Source organism: Panthera uncia, chromosome F1 (genome assembly GCF_023721935.1).
Source record: "Panthera uncia isolate 11264 chromosome F1, Puncia_PCG_1.0, whole genome shotgun sequence".
Taxonomy (NCBI): domain Eukaryota; kingdom Metazoa; phylum Chordata; class Mammalia; order Carnivora; family Felidae; genus Panthera; species Panthera uncia.
This window is the reverse complement of record NC_064813.1, coordinates 18,129,754-18,154,939: the sequence shown is the minus strand read 5'-3', so window position 1 is coordinate 18,154,939 and position 25,186 is coordinate 18,129,754. Positions and strand designations below refer to the sequence as shown.

The 25,186-nt window shown below is 45.7% G+C and overlaps 1 protein-coding gene across 1 annotated transcript in view; it reads right to left on the bottom strand.

Annotated features, from left to right (window-relative positions):
- Positions 1-445: 445 nt before the first annotated feature.
- The window catches only part of PAPPA2 (pappalysin 2), an 86,211-nt gene continuing 61,470 nt past the window's right edge, over positions 446-25,186 (bottom strand). The window contains exons 10-11 of the mRNA XM_049635036.1: positions 5,347-5,445; positions 446-3,668 (exon numbers count right to left, since the gene is read on the bottom strand). Of these exons, the coding sequence (XP_049490993.1) occupies positions 3,594-3,668; positions 5,347-5,445 (174 nt within the window). The 3' untranslated portion in view covers positions 446-3,593. The remainder of the gene's footprint in view (positions 3,669-5,346; positions 5,446-25,186) is intronic.

Here is a 25,186-nt window from a genome sequence, read left to right as displayed (position 1 = left end):
CCAAACCTACCTCCTCTCTTCAGCCCTGTTCTTCACTTTGCTTGTACTATCCTCTTCCTCTTTCCCATTTCTGTCTACCAAGCTTGTATGCCTCCTCCTCAGACCATCCTTCAAGCGCTATGCATCTTTGGCATCCAGGAGTGGTGCCTACTTCCTCTGACCCATAAATGTCGGCCTTTGTTTCTACAACCCACGAGACACTTGACATCACTACTGTGTGCTCTGCTTTGGTACGCGTCCTCTCCTCTCATAAAATTCCATGTTTATTTTGTCTACATGTGCCGCTTACTTAATAAATCACTCTTAAGTGACCAAAAGGAATCCATCAATCAATTAACTGATGACGACGTCTGGACTGGCCCAAGCGAATGGGAAGCGATTTGGAAGTGGTGGTTGATTTGAACAAAGAATAAGACACCAAAGACACTTCACATTTTCTGTGCTGATTTTTTAATGAACATCTTATAATCTTACAAAATAACTGGCTGTAGCTGTTTTACATTACAATACAGTAGATCAGCTCCTTTCATTGTGTTCCCAAACAAGCCATCCCCTTGGGGTGCTAACTAACGCACTCAATAGTGATCTCACAGAGTATAGAGCAAATGCCAAGTGCAATGCCTTGTGATGGAGGGAAGCAAAGGAGACAATCAAGATAACTCTTCCCTTTCATGTACAGTTTTGCCAGCTGCCCATCTGTCCTCACTCTGTCCTCTCATCTCTCTGGTTGGAGACTGTCACACGAACCACCAGAGTCAGCCTAGTCCTGGGCAACCTCGACACCAGAGCCCCTAGTTACTAGGAAAAAAAGAAGCAGAGAAGTGACTTTGGAACATAGAAGGGCCTTTGGGAGAGGTCCTCCATTACCCCGTGGTTGGGTGAGAGCAGCCAAGTGCAGACCACCACATGGAGTGTGAGTTGATATCTCCAGGGGTTCTATGACCACGGTGGCTCAGTCCTTCCACTTTATTAGTGACATGAGGGCTCAACACATTAGGGTCCAGGGACAAGGGCTGGAAGAGCCTGCCATCTCTGAATGGCCATCGCTGAGTAGCGCCGGGCAGCCTTCAGCCAGAAGGGCTTTCCAGACACCACAGGAACTGCCCTCTCACCTTCCCAGGGCGGTGGTGCATTGCAGATGTCGCCAGTGGAGAATAAAAGATTTGTAAATGAAGTATGACAGAGAAGTGTGCTCACTGTTCCCCCTGTGGAGAGACTGAGCACAGACCCACACTGGCGTGAACTGCAGGCTCACATCCTCGTGGGGGGCTGTAGCCTTCCTGAGCTGGGCAATGCCCAACATACCTATTCTGTTGCCTCAATCTCAAAGCAGCATTCGCTGACACAAAGCTTGATGCACTTCCAAGAATTTGGATATTCTCCCCGAGAAAACAATTGTACGACTTTGTAAAAAATGGAGGATCTAAACTTTTTCATCGTCCCTTCCATATCGAAGCCTACTACAATCCCAGAAATATTTATTCTCTTCTTGGGGTACTAAATATGAATCCAATGAACGGTAGGTGCCTAGGGTTCCACTGGGGCCAAAAACATAGAGGACAAGGGCTTTTCGAATGGGCAATCTGCTCTTTCCTTTCCCCAGTGATGATGCCACCCTCATTTTATATCCCTGGAGATAATTTTTTTTTTCCCATTCCAGAATATTTTCCTTCCCACGTGAAGTCTGGCTCAAGATGGCGGTAAGTAACATTTCCTCTTCCTAGTTGCAAAGCCGTTGCTCCAGTGTTGGTGGGAAAAGTGGAGGACCTGTGGTCAGAGCCAAGGAGCAGATGATTCAGAGACCAAGGTTGCACGCTAATTTGGCCCGTTATTTGCTTCCATTGGAGAAGTAGCTTTGAGGGAAGCAAGACTCCCAGCCCTTCTTGAGATGACAAACTGAAGTGTTGAGCAAGAAGTTAACGCTCTTTCCCCAAAGGCCTAATCCAGAAATTGTTAACCAAAAACAACTGCAATAGACCATGAGCAAGAAGAGTGAGCCTGGGACGTGAATGCAGGCAGGTTAACACGGTGGTCATTTTACCTACAGTCCCTCTATTGAACAAGAGAGGATAATGGCAACAAAATGGACCCTAAATAGTTGAAATTCTTCTCTTTTCCCACAGAGTGTCACCCTTGCTCCACGTGTTTCCAAAGCTTGATCAAATGAAAATCTCTAGGTCGCAGATCTGATATGTTGCACTCGAATAGAATTTACCTCAGATTCCGCATTGCTTGACGGATTCCCCTCTGATCTGTTTTGGAGACTTGGGACAAGGCTGAATCTCTGACTTGTTTCACCCTCCTGCCCGAGGCTGTGATTTTCCCATGGCCTCTCCCACCACCACGGCCTCCCTAGGCTCCTCCATATCTGCCCGTTCTTCCACCTCCTCCCACTTTCCCCCATGTCATGTCCGTGACATTTTTTTTTCCTCCAGAACATCAACAATTGGTCATGTGTCTGTGAATGATGGCCAGGCTTGGGGACTTAGAAGGAGTGAGACCACAAGCCGAGCATGAGGAATGTGTGAGTTCCTGTAATCCTGGCAATCCCAGCCCTCGTACAAATTTGTTGACTGACTAGTAAGAGCCACACTTGAAAGTGTAGAGAATCCTGGGTCTCGTCAACTCCAAACAAGAGTTTTGAGAAGTGAAAAGTAGTGAATACAGTCTTTTTGGATAGATACACAAGAACCACATTCTGGTTCTCCTAGGCCTAGTGCTAATGGGTACTCCCACCCAACTTGCCATCTCTTAATGTTATTGTCCCCGTCCTCCACCTCCTCAAATGGGGTCCAGCTTCCTGCTCCTGAAAAGGTAAATTAGCTGACATGTATCAAGAACGCCACCTAATTTCTCTCTCTCTCCTTCTCCACTTCCCTTTCACCCTGCCAATTCTCATCAATAGAACGATGGCAGAGGAACTTGTCTTTCTGTCCTCAAATCCTCAGTCTTCATTTTGGATGTGAACTTCACAGCAGCATGTGTGGAACAATGTATACTTTTTAGCTTAGTAGACAGCAAAAAATATAATATATATAATATATTTATATAATTATGTTTAAATACTTATAAAGAATTAATAACTAACCTCATCATTACTAAGGGAGACTACACAAAAGAAAGGGAGCCAGTTTAGAGGAGAAGAGCCCTGAAAGATGGCAATCCATTCAAAACGGGTGTTACAGAGTGTCCCTGGCAACTTCTCTTCTAGTATTTTGGTATTGGTTTGCAAGTTGGGTGGGGCTGAATAGTTGGCAGGGTGCAGAGTGGGGAGCAGGGCAAGAGGCAGGGATGGGGTTGAATAGAATATAAATGGGGGATGAGGGTCCGTGTATATCTATCATATTTCTCCTTCCACTTTTAATCAACTGCCCCTTTGAAGAAACTTTTGCCCATGATTCTTCCCTACTTGGGCTTCTTGATGCAATAGTCGGCACCTAGAAACATCCTCCTGCATTCTACGAGATCCTCATGCTCTTCCTCCTTCCTTCATTTCGTGACCTTTCTTCTCTGTTCACCTTTTGTGCCCTTTTGTGGAGGCCTCTCTTTCTTACTGCCTCCAGGGCAGTAGAAGGAGGGGCTTGATCCCACAGTTACTGATTTTCTTCAGCCTTGGGGTCCCGGCAGGTGCATTCATCCAGGTCACAGTCAGCAGCAAATGGAATGACCTAGTGGAAATCAAAGAGAAGTTGAAATAACCCACTTTCGTGCCAAGCTCCATACTTTTCAACCGGCTTTTGCTTTTCTCACGTGGTCCCAGGGGAAGTGTGGGATTACTGTTAATATCACAGAAGTGAAATTAACACTCAGTTCTTTCACTTACACATCATGTCTCTTTGGGCAAGGCAAATCTTCCTCGCTTCACTTTTATGTGTGTGGAAGGACAACACTCCAGGGGTGTTAGTGTGACTTAAATAAAATGATGGATATAAAACACACATTTCTCGGCACCTATACCACCTGTTACTACTGCTTCTAATATTAAAACTAATGTCAAAACCTTCTGTTAATGTTTTTGTTGCTATTGCTCTCTTCACAAAATCCCTGTGAGTAGGTAAGATGAATGTTGGCATTTTCTTTTTACACGGAAGGCCAAGAGAGGTTGGATAACTTAAGGTCACACTACCATCCAGAAAACTAAGGCTCTACAGCCTAGTTCTATGACTCCTACTTCTTAGTACTCTTGGAGCCATAAGATTATCTTTGCTGCCTTTTTAAAAAATTTTTTTAATGTTTTTATTTATTTTTGAAGGAGAGAGAGAGAGAGAGAGAGACAGAACATGAGCAGGGGAGGAGCAGAGAGAGAGGGAGACACAGAATCCGAAGCAGGCTCCAGGCTCCGAGCTGTCAGCACAGAGCACGACGCGGGGCTCGAACCCACGAACCGTGAGATCATGACCTGAGCCGAAGCCGGACGCTCAGCCGACTGAGCCACCCAGGCGCCCCAATCTTTGCTGTCTTCATGAGCATGAGAGTCTGCCCATCTTGAACCCAGGATATACTTTGGCTCGGTGAGACAACGCATCTCTCTACCCACTGTGGCTGGACTGCCTCCCTGCTATGTAATTGTCTCTGCTCCATGCCAAAATAATCCAGCAAAAGTTCCTCTCTACCGGCTTGCATTGCCACCAACACACTTTTTGAGTGTATGTTAACTAGCTTCCGAGAAAACGGGGCATCTTGGGAGACCTGATGTAAAAAGTGGCAAGGATTCTAACCTTCGGGCATGGAAAATCAAGTGAGGTAAAAAATAGATGGACGTATCGTATACTAGCCCAGATTCACCGAAGAGAAACAGGGATAAAAGAGAAACCGAGAAAAAGACTCCTGCTCAGGATCGGTCTAGGGAGTCCTGCCAGCAGCCTGTGGTGGCCACTCAACATACATTTGAGATATGGTTATACTGCACTATACAGGATTATCAATGTAATTACAATGTATTAATTACAAACCAACTTAATTAAATTAATTTAACTACTAGTAACTGGATATCACTTCATTGGTGGTCTTGCCTCTCCAGGGGGGTAGAGGCCATGATTCCCTGCCAACAGAAGTGTATCCCAGACAGTTATAAGCAGATGTGAGTCTTCGAGTAGCAAAGCCATAGGTTTTTTGAAGGTGCTCCTTAAAGAATTAGCATTTTCTAACAACCTCCCCTAAAATCACTGCCCTTAATCCTGCCACCATAGAAGCTTCAATGTTTTTTCATGATCATTCCTTCTTGAGCGTTGAACGAATACCAACGAATACCAATTATGGTACAGAAGGAAGGAGAACCAGCCAAAGCCCCTGCGCTGATTCCTGGAGCCCCTGCCCAGCCTGTTACCCGCAGGCGGGTTCACGTACCTTCTTGGAGGACAGAGTAGAAGAGCAGCAGTCTCCCCCATCATAGTGGCAGTAGGCCCGGTTGTTGATGGTATCACACCACCCATCGGCTTGGAAAGGCTGGTGAAGACATGAGAGGTCAGTGTCTAAGAACAGCTTTGCTGGGCTTTGCCCAGCTCTCCAACCCATTCTCACCCCACCATAATCCGTGGAACTCCAGGGATATTATGGGAAAGCACCCAAAGGGCAGGATACAAACTGACCCAACGTTCTCAAGAAGCTGAAAAGTCCCAAGACCATTAGACCCAAGGATCTGTTAAATTTTACTCTCAACAACTCTGCTTCTCACCAGCTCTAGGATCCAGAATGGTTCATCTAAACTCCTGGGTCAGCTTTTTCACCCTCATGTAGTCACAGGTCTTTGTGTCAAGTAGGTTACGAAACATTCTCACACATTTCAACTCCGTGGAAAAGCCTGTGCAGCTGGCCAGGTTGGCTTTAGAATTCCCATTTGATCAGTGAGGAAACGGAGATGCACAGAGATGACAAAAATTGCCCTGATTTGGATAGTTAGGGTCAAGCCGGCTTTGGATTAGAAGTCACGCATCTTGACTTTCTGTTCCTTCTCCCAGATTAAGAACCATAAGTACCACCCCTTTGCTGCCACTTGTGTTTAAAGAGCCTGGTGGTCCTGAGGTGCTGTGAATACCCAAATGATGTCTGTCCAGAATGCAGGGGTCCTGGGGCTTGGGACACTAGCGCTAGAACATGAATCGTCTCACATGTACAGCTACCTAAAGCACAGCAGCTAGACACAGAGCAGAGAGAGCTGAAGTGTTCCCATTCATTCCTGTTACTGCTACAAGTGAACAGAAACCAAAATGGGAAACGGGCCCAGGCCAAACCAGAGTTAATGGAGTGTTTCTCCCCAAAAGGGAATGTATGATAAGAACAGCAATAAGCGGTTAAAATAAAAGCTCAGAAGCCCAATGCGCTGTTTCCCTAGAACTCCTCCTGGAGAAAAACAGTGTCCCACAGCATCCTGGAGGGCATGCCAGCCAGCCCACCTACTCAATCACATTGGCTGCTTCCCATCCTGAGTGAATGCCCAATTGCAAAGCCTCAGGAAACATCTTGTGGTCAAACTCTTTGTACCACAAGACAGTCAGTAGACTTTTGAGTTCTTAGGTCGCCTTCCAGTTTACATGTTTAAATCACTTTCTCTCCCCCAACCCTCCTTAAATGTCAAATAGACGGACTGTTCCCTATTTCACTGGGCTTTGATGAGACAGATCACTAAACTGAAAAAAAAAAAAAAGGCCATTAAATGATTTTCAGCAATTGAATTACATCAGAAGGAGCTCATCCAAATTATTACTTCAATGTTTTAATTTATTCTATGGGGTCCTGAGGTCATTTGAACATAATTCCAGATGTATACCAGTTTGCCAATCACTGAAAAGTTGCTACTTGTGGCGTGGAACTCAACAGCTGTTGCACAGCTGTCCAGCAATGTCGGTTGAGAGCAGGAAGTCAAAATGAATTCTGTTTTCAACACGGGACTCACTGGGATAGAGACAAAGATTTTGAGGTGAGTGTTTGTCTTTAACACTAGAACCAGTCACTCTGGCTCTGCAGAACTTGGGATAACTATACAATCAGGACTTGGGTCTACAACTGCAGCCCTATAAAAGGAGTCAACGTACAGCCAGCTGCATCCTTAACATCTCTAAATGCTCCTGGGTCCTCCCAGGAGGATCAGATACATCTACTGAGATTCCCCCAGAGTTTTCTTTTTCTTTTTCAAGTGTTTGGAGTGTATTTTCCTCCTCTAACACCGCATCTGTTACTTTTTTTCCAACCCTGACTGACTCATTGGCAAAACTTCATCTGTTCCTCCTTTATTTTTCATGTTATTGTCTATAAAAATCCAAAGAGCACCCAAAATACTTTTTTTTTTATGTATAAAGTATGGTCTTCAGTATGGAGGATTAAAGGGAGAGCTTCCTTTTCATAAGAACAACTTAAACATAAGAATGAATTAATAAAGGATCCAGGGAGATCTTCCTTCCTAAAGTCTTCCCCAAGGATGGCTTCTTATCTTAGGAACACTAGGGAAGACAGGGTGAAAAGAGTACAAATGGTCTAGGTGACCTTCTCTACCTCCTGATGGATGTCTACTGCTATAGCCTGAACACGATTTCTAGAAACTGCTTCTTTGCTGCTCTCAAAGGGTCATCAGGGAAGAAAAGGGAATTTATTAAAAGGAGCAGAAAATCGGAGGAAAGGTTGGAAAGACCCAAGTATTTAATTCACTATATACCTATTAGAATTAATTGTTCCTCCCCCAACCTGCCAAAAACAACTGCTCCACCCTAAACAAACAGAGTCTCCAATGGCAACATGTGCCTGGGAAGCTTGACAGCTTGAGTCCAAAGTTACAATGGAAAAATTAGGAAGGGAAAAATGACTAATTGATTCAAAGTTTTTAAAGCATCTGAAGACTGCATATAGATTAGATCAAAATCTCAATAATGGAAAGGTGTCCGACTTGCCACAGGAAACTTTCCCCAAGGAAGGGCACAAGGCTTGGTTTCTCTGCACAACGTGTCCATAGGTGAATCGTCACTACCCATACATACACCTCATTTATCCTGTAACATCAGAAAACAAAGTGCTTCACATTAAGTGGATTTTTCAAATACCTGAAGACTATTTCTTCAGGAGACACTTTTTCATTTTCATTTTAACCATTTTGGCAAAAGAAAAAAAATTATAAAATTCCTCTTATCATGCCTTTTAATAACTTGGATAGAACGCAAATTCATCCACATGAACATTTTTCATTTCCATTTATGGGAAGGCTTTCTGTATGGGGACACTTGTCCCTTCACTAGATGAGCCCCCTTCAACACACACACACACACACACACACACACACACACACTCTTCATAAGTCAAGCTTCTTAGAATTATACCTGAAGTAAGTAACTAGATCTGAGAGAGAGGCATGGTTGTTCTTTTTATGATCCAGGAGCTTGATGTTATCTATGGTCAGCTAGCTGTTGCTCTGGTCAGTTGAGGCGGCCATATAAATGGCTGTGTGTGAATGGTGAAATATAAGGAGGAAGGGCTATCAGTGACTATGGAACCTGTACAACTTTGGAAACTTCTCAAAAGTAAAGATAAATTCTTCTTTATATTATGTCATCTACCTTCTTTATGTTGTATTATTTTCTGATTAAGGTTGTTCTGGAAAACTAGGCATGGGGATGGTGGCCCTATCTAGTCATTCATTCATTCATTCAACATCCTTTATTCCTTACCTCTATGTGCCAGGCATTGTTAAGGGGATACAAAGATAAATAAAACATGGTTGCGACCCTGGAGAGAACCCACTGCAAACAAGCATAGCTTATGATGATGAGTGTGGCATAGGGGTGTGGACAGGAGAGAAAAGTACCGAATCCAGATTTTGGTGGTGGGGATCTGTAAGAACTTTCAGGGGCTGGCTCTGCTACATCTAGCCCCTGTGGAGGAGAGGTTAGGACTGGATGATTCGGAGGGGATGCCTGAGGGAACTGTGTAAGGGAAAAAAGAGGGTGAAAATAGAGAGACAGGTGGTCCCAGACTGCCTATCACAGGGCCCGCCCTCAGGAATGGTTCCATGAACATCAACTGATTGGCTGATAATACCTCTATTACTTGAATGACATCAAAAGCATTTTTCTTCTATAGCTTGCAGCAAAACTCATGACCATAGTGATGTTTTAGAAAGGTTAGCATTGAACTTTAGATGTTCTGCTCTGCTAACCTACAGGCTGGGATCTCAGCCAAAAGTGACTATATCCCTAGAGGTAAGGCATGAGACAAAATCCTGATTTGCCATCTTTAAAAAAAAAAAAATGTACTTATTTATTTTGAGAGAGAGAGAGCACAAGCAGGGGAGGGGCAGAGAGAGAGAGGCTAGAGAGAGAATCCCAAGCCGGCTCTGTGTTGTCAGCACAGAGCCCAACGTGGGGCTCAAACTCACGAACCATGAGATCGTGACCCAAGCTGAAACCAAGAGTTGGATACTGAACTGACTCAGCCAGCCAGGCACCCCCTGATTTACCATCTTGAGGAGTGTTTCAGACCAGGAGAAGCTGCTAATACCATTTATGCCTAATGCTTAACACTGTTTTCTTTCTCCCACACCATTTCCCACCAAAACCCTCTAGTTATGTGAAGGACAAATCAGACCCACATCCGTTTCCTCTATTGATGAGGCTGCCTCAGGCCCCAAAGAAGCCCCTCGCCAGGGACACTATGTTGCCGTGTTGGACACAGTCCTGGCGGTAGATAAAGCCTCTTGTGAATACGTACAAGAATGTGTGCTAATTTTCTCTTTTTCTCTGGCTTTCCAGTGAGTGCTTGGCCCTATTCTCCGGCCTGATTCTGATTCTTCTTTCATCTCAAAGATCTGCCTGCTGTGTCCATACTCCCTGGGCTTCACTGCAAGGCCACTCTTCGAATTTCATAGGAAAAACCCGTGAGGCCTTTGAGGCCCCTCAAGGAGCCTTGGAGACCAGAACACTACTTGCTTTTTGTTTTTCTTTGAAAGGATCACAGATACATGAAATTCTATGGTTGGATGGAGCCTTGAAGACCGTTTACTATAAAACTCTTATATTACAAATGATAAAATGGATGCTTAAAAAAAAAAAAAGAAATGTCTTGTTTGTCAGGCTAGTGGGTGGCAATTCTGCGAATGAGGAGGAAATCTCTGGATCCTTGATCTGATGTTCTCTCTACTATACCATGCTACCGCTCTCTGATGAAATCATCGATCTTTTAATTTATGGGGAATGCTGGGTAATTTAATTCCTTTGGCACCTCTATAAGAAATGGCTTAGGTACAGCATTAACAACGAAGTGAACCCAACAATCCAATACAGAAACAAAAAAGGACTGTTTATATACATCATCTCAATTCCCCTGAACCCCAACAACTTCCCTTATTTTCCCAGCTGCAGGTCGAAATTTGTCCCCAATAAGCGACCAGGCACGATCACTGCTTCTGGCCTCGGGGCTTGGTCAGTGCATATTTCCCTAGAGGCTGATTTCCCCAGGAGGAAGCAGTAACTCTGCTCCCATCCCATCAGCAGATGCCTGCAACCCAGAAACATTTATTTCTGGGTCCCAGAATGCTAAAGCCAGATATTTTTCTGCTCATTGCAGTCATCTGACGGAAAGAGGAAACGGAGCTGTTCCCCTCCTCCAGCGTTCACCCCTTGGGGTGGGAGGGTGCCAATGATCTCACATTTGTGGGTTTGCCACAATCTTCTTGGAAAATGTAAAATTAGAATAGATACCCTGAGATGGATTCTGCAGGAAGAGTTTCTTACATGCAACCTCCTCTGGAAAATCTCCTCTGGCTCCCTGGACCCAGAGAACTCTCCCTAGCTGTGCGCTACTATGGTATATTTTAGCCATATTTGCATTATTTAAGACTCGACACTTTGAATGGACTATCAAGGACTCGCTCAGAGCGTAACCATCTTCACAGTACCAGCAGCAAGTTCAGTGTCTGGTGCCACAGGAGGTTCTCAAGGAATGAATATGGGGCGCGTGGGTGGCTCAGTCGGTTAAGTGTCCGACTTCAGCTCAGACCATGATCTCATGGTTTGTGGGTTCGAGCCCCGTGTCGGGCACTGTGCTGACCACTCGGAGGCTGGAGCCTGCTTCGGACTCTGTGTCTCCCTCTCTCTCCGCCCCTCCCCCACTTGCTCTCTCTCTCAAAAAATAAACATTAAAAACATACTTTTAATGAATAAATATGGGGGTGGCTAACTTCATTTCCTTAGCATACTTTGTGACCAGATCTGTCCTTTTCATTATTCTTCTCCTACTAGGTACAGAGCATTGGTATATACTTATTTAAGAGTGGAAAGAGACAGTGGAATACACCATCTAAAAGTTCTCCTTCTATAATCCATCTAAAAATGCTGGATAAAATTTAACAATATCCTCTCAACTCCAGAGCTGGGATAAGAAGAAAGGAAGAGAAATTATCAGGGGGCCAAAAACAAAAAAAAAGCTGAAAAACCAGAGCAGAAAGACGGGAGTGAAAGCATGGCTGTCTTAGGAATGTTTGCAAATATCTGTAATCAAGCGGTTAGGTTTTAACGGCTGATTGGGGGTAGGCGCCCAAGTCCCGGGCCCTTGCAAGGTGGTGAACTCGTAAGCGACGCTGTTAGTATTTTAATAAGAAGACTGGGTTCGTGAGGACCGATATGGAATGACACAGTCATACGGCGATGCGGTACAAGGTACCCTGGCTCGCTTGGAACTGGGAGGCTGGTTCGTGCCCACCAGCCCTGAAGACCAGACGATGCAAATCCCAGCCTCGGCAGAGTCACCGATCACTAAGGTATTAAGGACTTGCTGAGTTACAGGGTAGCATTTGAAACCGCAAATGGTACTTCCTCGAACGCCAAAGGTCTGCTCCACAAATAATAGATGAGCAAGATGTAATTGAAAGAAAGGCAATGGAGACACGCATTCTGCTGGATGGGCAGAGGGAAGCACCCCATTTGGTGGCCCTGAGTAACATCAGGAGTTGGGGTGCAGTCCTATGGTCCACTGTGCTTTACTGGTCTGGGCAAGCTCACACGACTTCTGTGTAGGGCTTCAAACCTCGGCCTGTGCAATACCCCGGACTCTCAAAAAAAGGAAAAGCAAATGTGCCACTTTGTAGGGTCCGAAAGAGACACCCGATTACGACGAGTTTATCTATGCGCGACACCACGACCAAAGCACAGTCTTGGAACAGAATTGATCAAATGGTGCAGAACCCATATTCTTCTGAGAGAAATAGTGGGGATGAGTTGAAATGGAAAGAAGGAAAGCAAATAGGAAAGAAGGAAAACAAAATAAGGTCAAGTGACTTGTAAGATTTTCATCTCCTTCAAGGTACATGGGGCTTAATACCTTCTGCTCTGGAAAATGATAAGGCTGTAGAGTGCAGTGATAAGGAGCTTGGAATACAGTGTTAGATAAACCTGTGCCCGGATCCCAGCTCTGCTCCTCACCACCTTGTAGAGGTGAGCAAATTACTGGACTTCTTTGAGTAGCATTATCCTCATTTGCGAGTGAGAATAACACCTCCCTCATAGACTGTTGTAAGGAGTAAATGAGCCAATGGAGGTGAAATACTTAGCCCCGTACCTGGTACACAGTAAGTCCTCAAGGAATCCTAGTTTTATGAAGGGGGCAGGAATCCTACCATTGCTTTTACTGCCGTGGGATGGTGTCTGAGTTCCCTCCAAAGAGACCCTGGTCAGAAAAGCTTTGCGATTCTACCAGCAATACTTCAGAGTCAAAGCCATGGACGTTCTCATCCCCACGCCTCCTGCCCCATTCACTTTCACCACAAATGCACCATCTGAGTCATGAAGGAGTCAGGTGACAAGGGAAATGGGTCTGGAAATTATAAAAACAGAGTGGGAGAGGCCTGACTGGCTTCTGGAAAGCAAGCCTCTCCTCAAAACCATGGTGGTGACTTGAGTGTCTTAGCCTCTGAAAAACCCCAAACCATCACAGACACCTCTTCCCTGACGTGCACCACAGGAAAACAGGAAAGTGAGAAGACGCTCTGTGACTGACTTTCCGGCCAAAAACAACCTCCTAGCAGCCCCTTTCATTTCACTGCAAAGAAAGACCTGGTACGGCAGACTCTTCGACCTCACTTACACACGTATGCCAGCCCGCTTCCCCGCTGGCCTGCCTCTGGGCCCAACAGAGCCGGGTGCTTCTCAGCCACCCCCAGGCAGGGGTAGGGATGGGGGTAAGAGCCCCAGATGGTGAAGACGAGGCACTCGGGTCGAGTCTGCATTCATCTGTGCCAGAAGAACATTGGCTCGAAATTAGGGCTCTATTTCCCAAGAGATAGAGACAGAAGAGAACATTCTCCCATGGGCCCTTATCATGCCGTCTTGGGGGCTCAAAAACCAAATGAGACGGCCCTCCTAATGTTTGTGGCCTGCCCCTCTGTGGAGAAATGCCACAGTAGTGAGCCACTGCTACTGATGGGAGTGTGTCCTGGGAGGCCTCACCCAGGCTAAGAAGCCCTGTGCCTCCGGCCCTGACCTCCAGCTGCCTTCGACCAAACTGCATGAGACTGGGCCACCGTCCTTATTCCTCGGTCACGTCTCCATAATCACACGCAAGGTCGCTGCCGGGCCACAGCTGGCCTCCATGTCAACAAAGCTCCCCCCCCCCCCCCCCCCCCGCCAAACCTCTCTTCTGAATCCCGTCCTCCACGCTCGCCCTTGGCCCGGCCGCAGCTCTTCCCCAGCAGTCGGCTGGTCCAGATTTTATGCCAATGACTCCCAACCCTATGCTGTTGCCCTCCCTGCTTCTCGAACCACACCGCAACGCCTCTCAAGAGGCTGTCTGGTGGCAACCACGGCAGCTCTCCCGAGTCCTGATGTAGTAACGTCTGCTTGGGCTCCCGGCAAGAACCAGTAATGACATACCATCAGACCTCGCTCGCCTCTCCACTGCCAGACCCGTAGGCCCGCTGATTGTCGTGATTTTGTTTTCTTGTTTGGATGGGGGCTGGGAGAGGTGGTGATGGCAGAGGTGGCCTGCAAGGTCTCCTGCCAGGGTCTCGCTTGCACGGCATTTGGCTTTCTTCTCTAAAAGAGGGACGCATCAGCAACTGTCCGGGGGAATTTCCTGTCTCCCCTCCTGCTAATTGGAGCCAGCCCACATGTTTCAAGGTCAATGATAGAGACTTTGAACACAAGAGGTTTGGACTCAGTAAGGCCCCCGGGGGCAGGGACACTTTCATTCGTGCTTCTTTCCATGAGCGGTAGACCCCCACAGCAGCACAGTGCCCAACACAGCACACGGGGTTCTTAACGCGAGACTCATGGATCCCCTCCAGAAGACACTTTCTAACCTAAGAAGGCAGAATATTTTTCTGCTTTCCACTCCTCCTGCCCTTCCTCCAAGGTAAGGTGCCTTTCCTCTGTTGTTCCCAACAACCCCAGGTGTCCGTTCTCGCCATCAATTACCCTCCCTAACACGTCACCTGAGAATGGCTCAGCATGAGCTTCCAGGTACAGGTTCACGGACAGTAGACCCTTACGGAACCAAACTTAAAGATCCAGAAGAACGAACGTGGGAGCAGAAATTCAGGCCATGGCAGCCACCGTGCTGAGCAGGTGGGACGGGACCTGCCCTGCCCGAGTCACCACTGCTGGCAGTCACTCACGCAGCCCCTCCTCTCTTGGCTCTCCGCCAGCTGTCGTGCCGGGACCACACCCCCCCGTGAGGGACACCTTCGGCAGCCTTGCTCTGCTCAAGGGCTCACATCGCTCTGGGAGGCGGAGGAGGAGGAAGGAGGAGGAAACAGCTGGCAGAAAGGGCTGGAAAGGCACGGGGACGAAGACCCCGGGGCAGATTGCCGGGGTCCCGCTCTGACCGCGAGCCTCTACTTCCCTCTATCCCTGTCTTCTGACTCCTTGGCCGGCCTGCAGTTCATGGGAGGTTGAGGCCGGCCTGGGCTGGCAATGGAAATGTTCTACCGCAGCCCGCCACGCGTGCTCGCCCCCCGGCGCCCCGCCACACGCACACCCATGCCAGGCAGCTCGGCATTTCTTGGCTCCCCAGGCCTGCCTGTGCGAGATGACTGGGAATGCAGACTGTGGGAGGAAACGACAATATTCATTGTTTGGATTAAATATTTTTCTTGGCCCTCCTGCTGTTTGCTGAGCGTCGTATTTTTTTTTCTCTTTCCCCATTCTCCCTCATTCCTTCCCTCCTCCCTCCCTCCCTCCCTCTCTCCTAGTCTCTCTTTTTCTCACTCTCTCCTCAGCAACCGAGCACACTGGGAGAAATTTCGGGGAGAAAGCAGACACTCCTGGGGTGGAAAGAGCTATTTAAAGGAATCAAAGCAGGTGACAGAACCTTTTGCCATTCTGATACCACGCCCAGCTCTTCCCAAACACGGAGCACTTTGGAGTAAATCTAAAGCTACGTTGTTTTGAGTGTTCACAAGTACTCGTGGGGTCTAACTCGCAGGACTTGTTTTCTCTCTCATTCTCACTTTCTTTCATATATTAGGTATATATATACGTTATTACGTACACGTCATATACACAGAAAACACACAGATATAACAGACACATATATACACACGTACACATAAATATGGTACATATGATATATACAATATTCATATAGAAGATACATGTGTCGTAATCATATATGACATGTATATTATGGATATATAACATTAAAATACGTGTTTTTATTATATATATACATATACAGAGAGACGTATACAATTTCTCTGAAAGTTCCTTGGTATAAGGAATGTACCTAAAGGCAAAAATATTTTTACAAACTACAAGCCATCATATAGAAGCCAGATGCAATTTTTATCTTATATATGGCATTTTCTGTGACATGGCACTGTGCTATGTGGATGCTATGCATGATCTTACCGAGCCCTCACCATCACTCAGTGAGGTAGGTATGTATTATCATGCCCATTTTGCCAATCAAAACACCAAGGACTTGAGCCATTAAGGAACCTGTGTGAAGAAAAGACGTACAGCCACTGTCCGATGGCCAGGCTCGTGCTATAATCATCCTGACGTATCTGTCCTGCCGCCAGCATTGTCACCAAATCATAATGATACGTCACACTCCACTTCTCAGTAGCAAACCTGGTCCAATCTCTCACCACACCTATGAGCATGCAAAGCCACTCTCTGAGGAAAAGTCAATGCTATAGAAATCCACGAAAAATGGATCATGCAGGCTATTTAAGTTCAAAACATATATTATGAGCCAGGCGTGAGGCTAGTTGCTGAATTCTTGGGATATTTAATCGATACGTAATTAGTGTGTCTTCTTCTAGGTACAAAGAACACGGTATGTTCTGTGTATGACAAAGTCTGCCTTAAAGCAGCTTTGGTGTCATCAGCACTGAATAAGGAAGGATCTGAACAGCGTCTGAGGAAATAGGAAAGAAATCATGGGCCAATGGAGGATTAATTCCCAAAGTAACTAATAGCACCAATAAGAGCTAGAAGGCTCAGAATAGGAAAGGGTCTGCGACATTTCAGAAAACCTTTATGGAGTATATAGGATTAGATTTCATCTTTGAGTATGGATGGGATTTGGCAGAGAAGTGGGGAGAAAAATCACAGCAGGAGGGCAAAGATAAGCCAAGATTTCAGATGAAAATGAAAGCGATGTATCTGTGGTTTTCTGCCTCAAGTATTAATGGCCCACATTAGGAACTAGGTCAAAATCTCCATTCTGAGGAATCTAGCTGCTCCTTAGCCTGAAGACAATAGAGGCCACTGGAAGTTTTGCTTTGTTTTGTCTTCTCTGTGTTTTGTTTTGAGCAGACGAACAGGATAAAAGTTATGTTTCAAAGACTGGATCTGGGGACAGTGTGGGAAATGTTCCGGAAAGAAGGGATCAGATTCAGAGCAGGTAGAAGTTCACCTCAAACAGATATGAACTGAAGAAAACAGAACTGGCTGGTTGTAACATGGAACAGAAAACAAAACAAACAAAAAACAAACAGACAGACCGGAGAGGTACTGCAAAGGAAATGGCCATGTTTGGGTAGGAGACCAAATGCAGACGAAGGTTTTTTTGTGACATTTTGACTTTCAAACCATGCTAAGTGTTTCTCACAAAATTTGTTCATTATGGGGCGCCTGGGTGGCTCAGTCAGTTAAGCATCCGACTTCGGCTCAGGTCAGAATCTTGTAGTCTGTGAATTCGAGCCCCACGTCAGGCTGTATACTGACAGCTCAGAGCCTGCTTCAGATTCTGTCTCCCTCTCTCTCTGCCCCTCCCCTGCTCGTGCTCTGTCTCTGTCTCTCAAAAATAAACATTAAAAAAAATTTTTTTTTTAATTTGCTCATTAAAAAAAAAAAAGCTAGAAAGAATCCTTACTAAATCTAAGGACTTAGTCTTAAGAAACAGAGTCTAAGCAATCAGCAAACCCTGTCCTAGCTCACAGTGATAAGGTCTACATATCTTTTCCCATATAAACACAGACCTAGAGGGTCCTGGCCAGTTTTCTCTCCTGCCCGATTACTGCCAGGCTTTCTCCACAACTTAGGCCTGTTTTGTCACCCCTGTAAAACCCAGGTCCGGCTGAGTTGAGGAACAGCAGGAGGGAGGTGTCATATTTATTCTAGAATATTTTCTTGCCAATAGTCTTGTCTCTTTTAGCCCTGGTCTAAGTTCCTGTGTCTACAAATAGTTCAATTTGTGTGGCTGATTACTTTGGTTCTTAAGCTCAACCTGTCACACCATCCCACTCATCAATCCGCTGCTCTGTCCTCCGTTAATTGGTGGATGCACGGAGCCTCCCTGTCACCCATATGGAACCTATTCCGTGTGTCTGGTTTACATCCCCTTTATCTAGGGGACGCTTGTCCGTGTATCTTTTTCACTCTTCCACTGATCGGCTGCATGTGTTTCAAATAGGTCCCCACTCTCATTTCCCTGGTCTCTGGTCCTCATTCAGCAGGGTTCACTGGCACAACACCCCTTCTTTCAGCTTAAAGCTTGCAAAGCCTGGGGAGCTGTCCCAACAGGTGGCCAGCACCCTGTGTTCATCTCTTCGTTGAGTATTCTACAAGCCCTACATTCCTAATTCATGTGTTGTTTGTTTTCAATCTTCCTACCAGTTAAGAACAGGGACTCTGGAAACAGACTGCCTGGGTTTGTGTATTTATCCCACATTTGCTACCTCTGGAGCTTTGCAAAGGGACCTGAATTCTCAGCCCCTCAGTTCCCTCATCAGGAAAATAGGAATGATAATAAGGGTGATAATTCCTTAGTATGCACCTGCTATATAATAAACACTCAGTAATGTTATTAAATATACCATGCAACCAGGAGCTATTTCTTGTCTGTTTCCCGAGTGCAATAAGCCTGGATATTCTGAGTATTGATGGTTCCCTGTCTGTGAAGGTGGACGATAGCCCTCCCAAAGGCGGCTACGGGATAACCTGGTTGGTCATTCTCCTCTCTCTTAATCACGACCTGTAATCCCAGGGATCTTACATTTACTTTGCCCAAGTCTGGGAATAGAAAAACTATGCATAATATGGCCGTAAGGCAGGAAAAATACAGAAGCCAAGTTACCTGATACTAATCCTCTCTCTTATGTTCTGTTGTAGTTGAGGTACAGCAGCAAGGCTGTGTCATAGTCTGTCTTCAGTCCCTGGTCTCTTTTTCCCCCACCATCTCCACATCCACGCTGGGCCCTGCTCGCGCTGAAAACCCCCTTGCCCAAGGTGTCCATCCCTACCGTAGTGTCTGCATAGTCTCCTACCTCTCCGGAAAGCAGCTGACATATTAAGGAGCCAATGATAAATATGTATCTGCAACCAGATAAAATAGAAATTATTGAGGAGAAAAGGACTTTAACTTTGGAAACTTTGAGACTTCGTAAGTCAGATGTGGGAGATAAATATTTGAGGGAGAAATAGAAGTATGTACAGCATCCTTAAAGTTATACAGTGCAGGCAGCCACCTGTTAAAGAAAACTGGGAAACTTCGTTCTATGTGTCAGAACGTCTTCTACTCAGGTGGAGTGAGCATGAGTGGTGCTGTTAGGGACTGAAGTGTGTTCCTCCAAAATGCATATGTTGAAGCCCCAACTCACAATATGATGGTATCTGGAGGTGAGGCTCTAACAGGTCATTAGGTTTAGATGATATCATGACGGGATCAATGTTCTTAAAGAAGACATACCAGCCCTTCCTCTCTCTCTCTCTCTCTCTCTCTCTCTCTCCCTCCCTTGTGAAGATGTAGCAAGAAGGCAGCCGTCAGCACACCAGAAAGACAGCCCTCACCAGGAAACTGAATGAGCCAGCACCTTGATCTGGGACTTCCCAGCCCTCCAGAACTGTAAGAAATAAATGTCTGGTGTTTAAGTCCCTCAGTCTGTGGTCTTTGACTACAGCAGCCCAAGCAGACCAACACGCATGCCTTAGTTAGTGAATTTATTAATTTAGCTATTTTTCCTGATCTGTCAACGCAAAGGATTTTCAGAGATCCTGTCTGAGAAAAAGGGAGCACGAAAACAAGGTAAGAGAGGACAGGCAGGAAGCGGCTCTCAAGAGGGAGCCCAAAGAAGTTAAAAGATCACTGGCTTCTGCTATTCAGTTACTGGGCAACCTGGATGGGTCTGGCCATCAGGCTGGGCACAAGGGGCATAGACACAGGACAGGTGAGTATGGCCAACAAGCTGGGCAGGCTCCAGGTACTCGTGACTCAGCTGCCGTGTCACTGGGGTCATAAGTGGTTCCAAGGCCAGAGACCATTCTCAGGAACCTAACGGCATAGCAGACATGCACCACCAAGTTTAATATTTCTCACATTAGAAAGACTTCAGTTGAATCTAATCTCATTTTTAATTAGTCTTCACATCGCCTGGTGAGACAGATTAATATGATTATCCATATTCCACTGATGGGGAAAATGAGACAAAGGGCCATGCCCCAAGGTCACTTGGGGAATGAGCACTAGAGGTGAAAATTAAACTTAAGCATTTTAAACTTTCAAGCCAGAACACAAGGGAGAGGACATTGGGGACATGGCTTTCATCTCCGTTTGTTCAGGATCTTTCACATCTGGATAATGCATATTCAACTTACTACTTGGTTTGTCTAATTAAAAAACAAAATACTAATTCCAGTTCTGCACCCCACCAGTCCACATTCAATGCATAAAGAATTCACTAAATAATATATGCCAAAGAAGAGAATTAAATGAGCATTACTTAACCACATGTGAATATTTATTGACTATTTATGGTATGTTTAATAATAAACTACAGTGGGTGTGTGTGGGGGTGGATAGGGGTGGATATAAACACAGAGGAATTAAACATGCCCCCTGCCTTTCAGAAGCTGGTTTAACTGGATGTTCAAAATAGCTACACCAACAAAAACACAAATAGCATACACCTCCAACCACATAGGCAGGAACCAAGTTTTTCTTTACTCCCCGTGGTAGATGTTCAAGCATTATATGTTGGGAAACTGTTAAGTTGAGCTTTCTTCAGAGTAAACTGAGATTATCAGTGTGAGAGGTGAGCCCACAGAATAATCATGCAACCCCTTCCAAGCAAATTAAGTTCATCTTCAACTCCTCTCTTGTATTCACATCCAACATCCAAACGCTTACCATTCTACTGCAGAAATAGTTCTGTATTCAGCCCCTTTTCTTTCTACTTTCTCAGTTCAGTGAGAGACTATTACATTAGCTCAGGTTAGAGGTGATAAGGTTCTGACTTCCATGGTCAAAAGTTTTTGTCATCATGACTTTCTTCCTAAAGTATACATCCTATCATGTTTTCTCTGTGACAGAGATATTTAATGTTCACCTGATATCTGTATAATCCCCTGTGTTTCCCTGACCCTCTTGAGGTGGGCTTGAGGCCACGTGACCATATACTGGGAAATAGAAAGTCAAGCGGAAATGATGTATTAATTCTGTTCCAAGGGACTCAAGAGTTACCGGCCCCTCTTGTGTCTTTTCCGTCCCTTTGGAGGCAACCATGGAGACCACATTTTGAGAGAACAGAGGAATAAGACAGAAGACATGAATGGGTGCTTTAAATATTTACACCTTTAGAGATTTAAGACTTAATCTCAGACAAAGACCAAATCAAGGGGTGGATCTTTACACCCTTTGTTGAGGCTTTTAACTGGACTAAAGTGGCACCTGGGGGATCCTCACATCTTAAAAAAATGCCTCCTAGAAAAGAGACCAAGGCCTTTGTCCCAGAGAAGTCTCTTAAGCTTAGAATACCTTTAATTAAGTCTACAGAGAGAGCCACATCTGGAAAAGACTTGTGAGGATAGCTGTTGGTATATGGATTTAACTAAAATTAAATGTATACAAAACCAATAAAGTCTGTGAGTTGAACTGCCAAAAGTACCATCAGCTTGGATTAAAAGAGACTTATAGCTGGAGAACATGAAAAGATTTTTGGGTCCCCCATAGTCTACGACAACAAAGCAGGCAGAGAGAACCACTTAGCTTCCAGTGGAGGGATGTTCTCCAAAGCAACTTTTTGTGGCCTAAGAGGATGATGGAAAATGAAGGACTCCCAAGCCAGCAGAGCCAAAAGCCACGAAGAACTCCCTGGGAGTTATACCCAAGGAGTAATCAAATGCTACTGAACAAGATACTCCCTATTCTAAGAGTAGGGATTTTTTACAACTTGTCTCAGAGGGATTTCAGAATTGTCGTAGGCCGGTAACTGTTACGTGCCTCTCATTATTCTCCCTGAAAGGGGTCATTTACTGTAGGTGTCTTTTCTCTGCCCCACCTTTTTCATCAGGTGTGTGTAAGGTAGAGAACTTGAACACCAGGCTCTAGATTAAGAGAAGCACACTGTAACCTAATAGTAAATCACGATTGTCTAGATTTCAAGCCTGATGCTATGATTGGGGAAGACTTTTGGAGTGTCTTGGGATCGGGTAGAATGAATTTAAATGCAACAAATGTTTAACTGACTGGCAGATGACATTACATGTCCACTGTTCCTTCCACTCTCTTCCTTTGTCATGACTTCTCTATCAACAGAGTCTAATCCTCCTTCCTACTAATTCTGGACCTAGCCATGGGGCTTGTCTTGACCAACGGAATGTGAGTGTGTGTCACACACACTACGTTTGACCAGAGGTTTTGAATGTGCTGGCATGCCTCTGCTGGTCCTTTTGTGCCCATGCTATCCACCAAGAGTTAACAGAACCTGAATAGTAGCTGCTGACCCTGAAACCTCGAGTGACAGACACGTGGAGTATATCTGGACCCAACGCACAACCTAAAGCAGAACGAGTTCAGTCACCCTGCAGATGCACGAGTGAGAAATACATCTTGTTATTAAAAGGCCCTGGTGCTTGATTATTTGTTATACAGCATTATTACGGACAAATTTGATGACTGCATTGCACCACTACCTTTCACAGCTTTGCCTTTCCACATGCTTCTGTTTATCCTTCAAAAGGTTACCCTTCTAGAAGATCTCTGTGTGACTGGGACAAGCTATTTGCTTTATTCTCGGTGTCCCCATGTGACTTTGTACGTATCTCTGTGTTGCTATACTCATGGGGTAGCAACTGATTGCTCACCTCTATTGCACAGACTGGGTTAGGAAGTTAACTTAATCACGTTTGTAACTCAGCACAAACTGGACACTCAGAAATATTTTAAGGGAGGAAATGAATAAATGGGTATGAAGCAGTGGTCGTAGCTTAGTGACCAGGGTATAAGTCGGGAAAGGAGGCTACGACTCTTCTGCAAATCCCAGCCATTGGGGGGAGCAGCAAGCTTTTAGATTGGGAAATGGCATGAGGCTCACACAGAAAAGCTGGATGAATTTGTTTTTTCGTGTGTTGGAATTTGGAGCCCTAGATTCTGTAGCTAAGCTTGGAGAGGTGGGAAGATGCTTCCCATGCATGAAGTAGTGTACATTCCTGGGTTAGAACATGTTTTCTTTGGGGGTTGCTGTGGTTTCTTTTTCTTTTTCTCTTTTCTTTTTATTTTTTTCCCCAGCTTTGGAAGCATCCAATGTTTGCAATAACAATAACAACAACAAAAATATGAGGCTGGCCCAGTATGAATCAGGAGAGAATGTGTACATGCAGTGGATGTAGGGGGTAGGAGAAGGAGGGAGAAAGTGGAGAGAGGGGAGAAGAAAGGACGCACACAGTCGCCAGGAGCTTCACAGAAGAAAATGCCATGCCGGACACGTGGCTGGCACAGAGGAGAGCGACATCTGTTCTCGATGAGGATCCCCGGTGTGTGCACGTGTGTGTGCATGTGCGTGTGTAAGGAAACACTCAGGCTGTGTGCTTCAGGAAGTCTGCTCGTGGCTCCAGTCTCACTGGGTCTGCGATGCTGCCCTCGGTGGTGGCCTCTTACCGTGGGTTAGATCTCCAGCCAACTCATTCTTGCAAAGTATGTTGCAGGCTAGAACGGGCTGTGGAAAACAAGCCCAAGAAAAGCCACAAGGGCCTCCTGACCCATTTGAATTTTTCTCCTGCCAAGCTCTCATTACTGAGCTTAAATAGGAAGGAAAACAATGTATAAGGCTGAAGAGGCTATGGAGACTCTATGGGGGGAAAAGTCTCACTGGGCTCGCTGGGCTAGGGGTGCTGAGACGAGAAAGAGGTAATAAGTCTGTTTTCAAAGTAGGTGTATGGTTTTGTTTTGCCCTTTTTTTCCAGTTTGGTTAAGCATTCGAAGACTCGTTTTCTCTCTTACCTCTGTTACTCTCTTCAACGAAACGCAGGAGAAAGAAGGTGGAGGGGTTGCATCCTCCAGGGACAGTGGTCATCCTCTGAAGGAGGAAGGGGCCCTAAGATGCTGGGCTGGAGCTGGCACGCTGTTGGCAAGCCTCCAGCGGGGGCTGCTGTCGGCCCCTTACACAAGGCTCTGATGTCCACTTTGGGTGCTTATGCTCAGAAAGGTAGAGCCAAAGAGATACAAAATTTAGCTGAAAATTGTAGACCTGATTCCTGAAAGGGATCAGACTGAGTCTAAAGGAGAGCAGCAGAGGTTGCACTTCTCCTTTGTCCGTTCTTTACTGCTACGTTACGAGCACACCTGCCCGCAGACATTCAGATCCCTCGCTCCGGAGCTCTGGCACTACGTGAGGCCTGTGTCCCCTGCAGCATCGCCATGCCTCTGCCTGGCCTTGCTTCTCACACAGGGATGATGACAGCGATGATAATCCCCTACTCACGTGTGGCATGTAGTGTCTACAAATGCTTTCACAAACAGCATCTCGTTTGAGAGCCAAAAGAACTTTGCAAGCCAACCAAGGAAGATACTGTTTTCCCGTATGAGTTAAATGGCTCTGATGGAGGTCACACAACCAAGGAAAGGTAAGAGGAGGAGCCAAGTTTTCTCTCCGCAGCGCACAAACAGCCTTCAAAGAGCTGAATGGATCCTGGGAAACCAGATTTCATCCATCCCCAAAGTCCCAGGCCGGGGCCATGCCGACTGTAGACTTAACACCAAAAAGCGTTCAGTAGAAAGGACTCTTAAAGGAATCAAAAACTCAGGGTCTCCTGGCAACCTTATTACTCTTCCCGAGTTAGCAAAATTGTCCTTTTCCCCTAAGTAATCAAGTTGCTCAAGATTGTTAAGCCACTGCTAGTCTTCTCCCACATGTGTGGCTGCCCGTAAATTTCTACCTCATTCATCCGTGCAGAAGGTATTTATTGAGCATTTACCATGTGCCAGACACTGTACCACTTTATTACGCACGAGATACAACAGTGAATAAAATAAATAAAAAGTTCTGCCCTGTGAAGCTCAAATCCCAGTGGGGGAAAATAGACATTAAAGATAACAAGTCATTATTTCATAAATTAGAAAGTCTTATAAGAAACAGGACAATGTAAGGGAAGCAGGACTGCTCTGTGTCGGGGGATGGGTGAGAATGAGGGAGTCAGGATAGCTATAGTTTTCAACCCAATGGTCAGAGAGGGAACATCTGGGGGTTGTGTGAGCCGTTGTAAGCCACTGGCTTTCACTCTGAGTGAAAGGAGCATGGTTAGAAGGGTTTAGCAGAGGCCTGTGTAGCTTTCACGTACATTTTGACAGCATCCTTTGGCCGCTGAGCTGGGAAGAGACCACGCGGTGGTCATGTGACCAGCCAAGAGGCTGTTGCCCCAATGCAGGCAGCAGATGATGACAGCTCAAACCAGGGTGGAGGCAGTTGGAACAGCAAAAAGTGGATGAACTGTGGATACATTTTAGTAGCTACTGGGATTCCCTGATGCATTGGATGTGGAGGGTGAGAGAA